Raw genomic sequence first — 6,283 nt, 5'->3', positions numbered from 1 at the left:
TTTGGCTGCGGGTTTCCTAAATAATTGCAGCTGTTTATCTTGTCCTGGTAGAGCAGGAAGTCATTGTTGTAACACATATAGACAATGTTTGAGACCAGATCTCTTAGTCATCACTATAGTGAGGTTCTTTTAATCATTCACTGGATCAGTTTAGAAGAGAGAGGGCCAACCTGCTTGGTCACCAATACCACCCCCTTAACACCTGGGTGCGGAGGGCATGATGGGGCAGTATGTACAGGAGAGGAGGGTGGGGGGGGTGAAGGGGGGGGGGGGGGATGTGGCCCCCATGGAAGGGGGGGGAGAGGGATGTGGCCCCCATGGAAGGGGGGGGAGAGGGATGTGGCCCCCATGGAAGGGGGGGGAGAGGGATGTGGCCCCCATGGAAGGGGGGGGAGAGGGATGTGGCCCCCATGGAAGGGGGGGGAGAGGGATGTGGCCCCCATGGAAGGGGGGGGAGAGGGATGTGGCCCCCATGGAAGGGGGGGGAGAGGGATGTGGCCCCCATGGAAGGGGGGGGAGAGGGATGTGGCCCCCATGGAAGGGGGGGGAGAGGGATGTGGCCCCCATGGAAGGGGGGGGAGAGGGATGTGGCCCCCATGGAAGGGGGGGGAGAGGGATGTGGCCCCCATGGAAGGGGGGGGAGAGGGATGTGGCCCCCATGGAAGGGGGGGGAGAGGGATGTGGCCCCCATGGAAGGGGGGGGAGAGGGATGTGGCCCCCATGGAAGGGGGGGGAGAGGGATGTGGCCCCCATGGAAGGGGGGGGAGAGGGATGTGGCCCCCATGGAAGGGGGGGGAGAGGGATGTGGCCCCCATGGAAGGGGGGGGAGAGGGATGTGGCCCCCATGGAAGGGGGGGGAGAGGGATGTGGCCCCCATGGAAGGGGGGGGAGAGGGATGTGGCCCCCATGGAAGGGGGGGGAGAGGGATGTGGCCCCCATGGAAGGGGGGGGAGAGGGATGTGGCCCCCATGGAAGGGGGGGGAGAGGGATGTGGCCCCCATGGAAGGGGGGGGAGAGGGATGTGGCCCCCATGGAAGGGGGGGGAGAGGGATGTGGCCCCCATGGAAGGGGGGGGAGAGGGATGTGGCCCCCATGGAAGGGGGGGGAGAGGGATGTGGCCCCCATGGAAGGGGGGGGAGAGGGATGTGGCCCCCATGGAAGGGGGGGGAGAGGGATGTGGCCCCCATGGAAGGGGGGGGAGAGGGATGTGGCCCCCATGGAAGGGGGGGGAGAGGGATGTGGCCCCCATGGAAGGGGGGGGAGAGGGATGTGGCCCCCATGGAAGGGGGGGGAGAGGGATGTGGCCCCCATGGAAGGGGGGGGAGAGGGATGTGGCCCCCATGGAAGGGGGGGGAGAGGGATGTGGCCCCCATGGAAGGGGGGGGAGAGGGATGTGGCCCCCATGGAAGGGGGGGGAGAGGGATGTGGCCCCCATGGAAGGGGGGGGAGAGGGATGTGGCCCCCATGGAAGGGGGGGGAGAGGGATGTGGCCCCCATGGAAGGGGGGGGAGAGGGATGTGGCCCCCATGGAAGGGGGGGGAGAGGGATGTGGCCCCCATGGAAGGGGGGGGAGAGGGATGTGGCCCCCATGGAAGGGGGGGGAGAGGGATGTGGCCCCCATGGAAGGGGGGGGAGAGGGATGTGGCCCCCATGGAAGGGGGGGGAGAGGGATGTGGCCCCCATGGAAGGGGGGGGAGAGGGATGTGGCCCCCATGGAAGGGGGGGGAGAGGGATGTGGCCCCCATGGAAGGGGGGGGAGAGGGATGTGGCCCCCATGGAAGGGGGGGGAGAGGGATGTGGCCCCCATGGAAGGGGGGGGAGAGGGATGTGGCCCCCATGGAAGGGGGGGGAGAGGGATGTGGCCCCCATGGAAGGGGGGGGAGAGGGATGTGGCCCCCATGGAAGGGGGGGGAGAGGGATGTGGCCCCCATGGAAGGGGGGGGAGAGGGATGTGGCCCCCATGGAAGGGGGGGGAGAGGGATGTGGCCCCCATGGAAGGGGGGGGAGAGGGATGTGGCCCCCATGGAAGGGGGGGGAGAGGGATGTGGCCCCCATGGAAGGGGGGGGAGAGGGATGTGGCCCCCATGGAAGGGGGGGGAGAGGGATGTGGCCCCCATGGAAGGGGGGGGAGAGGGATGTGGCCCCCATGGAAGGGGGGGGAGAGGGATGTGGCCCCCATGGAAGGGGGGGGAGAGGGATGTGGCCCCCATGGAAGGGGGGGGAGAGGGATGTGGCCCCCATGGAAGGGGGGGGAGAGGGATGTGGCCCCCATGGAAGGGGGGGGAGAGGGATGTGGCCCCCATGGAAGGGGGGGGAGAGGGATGTGGCCCCCATGGAAGGGGGGGGAGAGGGATGTGGCCCCCATGGAAGGGGGGGGAGAGGGATGTGGCCCCCATGGAAGGGGGGGGAGAGGGATGTGGCCCCCATGGAAGGGGGGGGAGAGGGATGTGGCCCCCATGGAAGGGGGGGGAGAGGGATGTGGCCCCCATGGAAGGGGGGGGAGAGGGATGTGGCCCCCATGGAAGGGGGGGGAGAGGGATGTGGCCCCCATGGAAGGGGGGGGAGAGGGATGTGGCCCCCATGGAAGGGGGGGGAGAGGGATGTGGCCCCCATGGAAGGGGGGGGAGAGGGATGTGGCCCCCATGGAAGGGGGGGGAGAGGGATGTGGCCCCCATGGAAGGGGGGGGAGAGGGATGTGGCCCCCATGGAAGGGGGGGGAGAGGGATGTGGCCCCCATGGAAGGGGGGGGAGAGGGATGTGGCCCCCATGGAAGGGGGGGGAGAGGGATGTGGCCCCCATGGAAGGGGGGGGAGAGGGATGTGGCCCCCATGGAAGGGGGGGGAGAGGGATGTGGCCCCCATGGAAGGGGGGGGAGAGGGATGTGGCCCCCATGGAAGGGGGGGGAGAGGGATGTGGCCCCCATGGAAGGGGGGGGAGAGGGATGTGGCCCCCATGGAAGGGGGGGGAGAGGGATGTGGCCCCCATGGAAGGGGGGGGAGAGGGATGTGGCCCCCATGGAAGGGGGGGGAGAGGGATGTGGCCCCCATGGAAGGGGGGGGAGAGGGATGTGGCCCCCATGGAAGGGGGGGGAGAGGGATGTGGCCCCCATGGAAGGGGGGGGAGAGGGATGTGGCCCCCATGGAAGGGGGGGGAGAGGGATGTGGCCCCCATGGAAGGGGGGGGAGAGGGATGTGGCCCCCATGGAAGGGGGGGGAGAGGGATGTGGCCCCCATGGAAGGGGGGGGAGAGGGATGTGGCCCCCATGGAAGGGGGGGGAGAGGGATGTGGCCCCCATGGAAGGGGGGGGAGAGGGATGTGGCCCCCATGGAAGGGGGGGGAGAGGGATGTGGCCCCCATGGAAGGGGGGGGAGAGGGATGTGGCCCCCATGGAAGGGGGGGGAGAGGGATGTGGCCCCCATGGAAGGGGGGGGAGAGGGATGTGGCCCCCATGGAAGGGGGGGGAGAGGGATGTGGCCCCCATGGAAGGGGGGGGAGAGGGATGTGGCCCCCATGGAAGGGGGGGGAGAGGGATGTGGCCCCCATGGAAGGGGGGGGAGAGGGATGTGGCCCCCATGGAAGGGGGGGGAGAGGGATGTGGCCCCCATGGAAGGGGGGGGAGAGGGATGTGGCCCCCATGGAAGGGGGGGGAGAGGGATGTGGCCCCCATGGAAGGGGGGGGAGAGGGATGTGGCCCCCATGGAAGGGGGGGGAGAGGGATGTGGCCCCCATGGAAGGGGGGGGAGAGGGATGTGGCCCCCATGGAAGGGGGGGGAGAGGGATGTGGCCCCCATGGAAGGGGGGGGAGAGGGATGTGGCCCCCATGGAAGGGGGGGGAGAGGGATGTGGCCCCCATGGAAGGGGGGGGAGAGGGATGTGGCCCCCATGGAAGGGGGGGGAGAGGGATGTGGCCCCCATGGAAGGGGGGGGAGAGGGATGTGGCCCCCATGGAAGGGGGGGGAGAGGGATGTGGCCCCCATGGAAGGGGGGGGAGAGGGATGTGGCCCCCATGGAAGGGGGGGGAGAGGGATGTGGCCCCCATGGAAGGGGGGGGAGAGGGATGTGGCCCCCATGGAAGGGGGGGGAGAGGGATGTGGCCCCCATGGAAGGGGGGGGAGAGGGATGTGGCCCCCATGGAAGGGGGGGGAGAGGGATGTGGCCCCCATGGAAGGGGGGGGAGAGGGATGTGGCCCCCATGGAAGGGGGGGGAGAGGGATGTGGCCCCCATGGAAGGGGGGGGAGAGGGATGTGGCCCCCATGGAAGGGGGGGGAGAGGGATGTGGCCCCCATGGAAGGGGGGGGAGAGGGATGTGGCCCCCATGGAAGGGGGGGGAGAGGGATGTGGCCCCCATGGAAGGGGGGGGAGAGGGATGTGGCCCCCATGGAAGGGGGGGGAGAGGGATGTGGCCCCCATGGAAGGGGGGGGGGGGGGGTATGACAGGGGGTAGTAGGGTCAGGAGAGGAGTACAGATGGTATGACAGGATATGACTTTATGGTAGTCTGACCCGTTTATTTACTTTCCAGGCAGGTAATAACAGGCACATGGAGACTCACCCCCCGATGGGTCTTCCTGATTTATGGGGGTTGTCACCCCTACCTTAGACCTGACCGGATCATGAACACGCCTTATAAGTTCCCCCTAACCCGGTCTCCTCTCCCTCACAGCTCCTGGGCCAGCTAGAGAACACTGGACCCCCTCCGGCCGACAAAGAGAAAATCTCTTCCCTCCCGACTGTCACCGTAACACAGGAGCAAGTGGGTGAGTGTCCGACATCCTCCCCGTCCATCCTCCGGGACAACACTACAATGACATCATCACACTGCCATGTCCCCAATAGGCAGCCTCCAGTTCCTGATCTTTCTGATCACCCTGATTGATCTCTTTCATTGCAGACATGGGTCTGGAGTGTCCGGTGTGTAAAGATGATTACACAGTATCAGAACAAGTGCGGCAGCTGCCCTGCAATCACTTCTTCCACGGAGACTGTATCGTGCCTTGGCTGGAAATGGTAAGTCCCACCGCGCTTATCTACTTCCACTCCACCCAGCCTGGAAAGGGTTAAAGTAACACCATGGCAAGGCAGGACAGGTCCTCTTTAATGCCGCTTGCTACAGATTTGTGTACTGTTGCCTTGGCTGCAAAGAAGAGACCTTTTTGTGTGCCGGTTATAGAAAATGATTGCTGTAGATTGAAATGGAATGTCATTTGATTACTGTCTGTGCTGCCTGTTGAAGAGGTGTTGCTCACTTCCTGTCTTGGTGACCACACAGGAAGTGATGATAAAAAGAAGCGGCAATTGAACCCTTTTTTGTTTTTGGGCATTATGACATCATTAATGTTCCTCTGTTTCCTTCTCCCCCCTTAGCATGACACATGCCCTGTCTGCCGGAAGAGTTTAAATGGCGAGGACTCGACCCAACCTCCCCCCAGCTCCGAGGCCTCAGACAACAGCTACAGCAGTGACAGCCAGTCACATGACCAATGGACCTACTAAAGGCCCTCGGACCCATTCCCGCGGCGTGTACAGAATACGAGGACAGTCCGAAAGGCTCAAGGGGGGGTAGGGGGGGGTGGGGGGTCCGCGGAAGACCCTAGATGTTGCCACAAACCATCATTTGTTCGCCAACCTTCCAGATTCCACCACCCGCTGAAGGAAAGGGACCTATCGGAAGCGAGCGCCGCTCGGTTGCAGGAACCGTGAACTTCTTTAGTTTGCCGCGCCGGCAGTGACAAAGTTCCCTGTTCAATGTGGAGATTTCGGTTTTTGCCTCCCTGCAGTTCCCTCTCCACCGGGCCTCAAAATCCCGGTTCAGAGGGGCCCGTCTGTGCGGAGGGGAAGTAGCCCAGAGGACAAACAGAGCCACACTGCTTGCAGTCGGTCGTCTGGGGTCATGTGACCTCAAAGGGGAGGAGCTTTGTCAGGACTCCGTAATGCTCGGCCTTGTGACGGGACAATTATTCCTCCTCGTGGCATCTCACCGCTCCCCTATCTGGACTTGGATGTTGAAATCCTTGGGGGTTTTTTTCTTTTTTTTTGCACATAATTTGACCCTCTCGTCCCTCTCCTGATTTATTTTTTTTTTTCCCCTTTCAGTTCCCCCTTTTTTTGGCTGGGCGTGGGGCACAGTGAAAGGGTTCTAAGATACCAGGTCTGACGACCATATATACTATTAAATATTTGTAAAGTTAACATAAATTTGTTCATATACCCAGAATCGCCGAGTGTTTTCCTGTGTTCGTTCTCCAGGGCAGCTCCACCTACCAATGACTGGACCCAGAAGCAC

The 6,283-nt window shown here is 64.2% G+C and overlaps 1 protein-coding gene across 1 annotated transcript in view; it reads left to right on the top strand.

Annotated features, from left to right (window-relative positions):
* RNF115 (ring finger protein 115) overlaps window positions 1-5,546 on the top strand; it is a 27,516-nt gene extending 21,970 nt beyond the window's left edge. Inside the window, exons 7-9 of the mRNA XM_018570079.1 lie at window positions 4,664-4,757; window positions 4,892-5,007; window positions 5,365-5,546. Coding sequence (XP_018425581.1) covers window positions 4,664-4,757; window positions 4,892-5,007; window positions 5,365-5,493 — 339 coding nt within the window. The 3' untranslated portion in view covers window positions 5,494-5,546. The remainder of the gene's footprint in view (window positions 1-4,663; window positions 4,758-4,891; window positions 5,008-5,364) is intronic.
* The last annotated feature ends 737 nt before the right edge of the window (window positions 5,547-6,283 follow it).

Source organism: Nanorana parkeri, unplaced genomic scaffold, assembly GCF_000935625.1.
Source record: "Nanorana parkeri isolate BGI_ZX_2015 unplaced genomic scaffold, ASM93562v1 scaffold1452, whole genome shotgun sequence".
Lineage (NCBI taxonomy): Eukaryota > Metazoa > Chordata > Amphibia > Anura > Dicroglossidae > Nanorana > Nanorana parkeri.
This window is presented reverse-complemented; position numbering and strand designations above follow the sequence as displayed.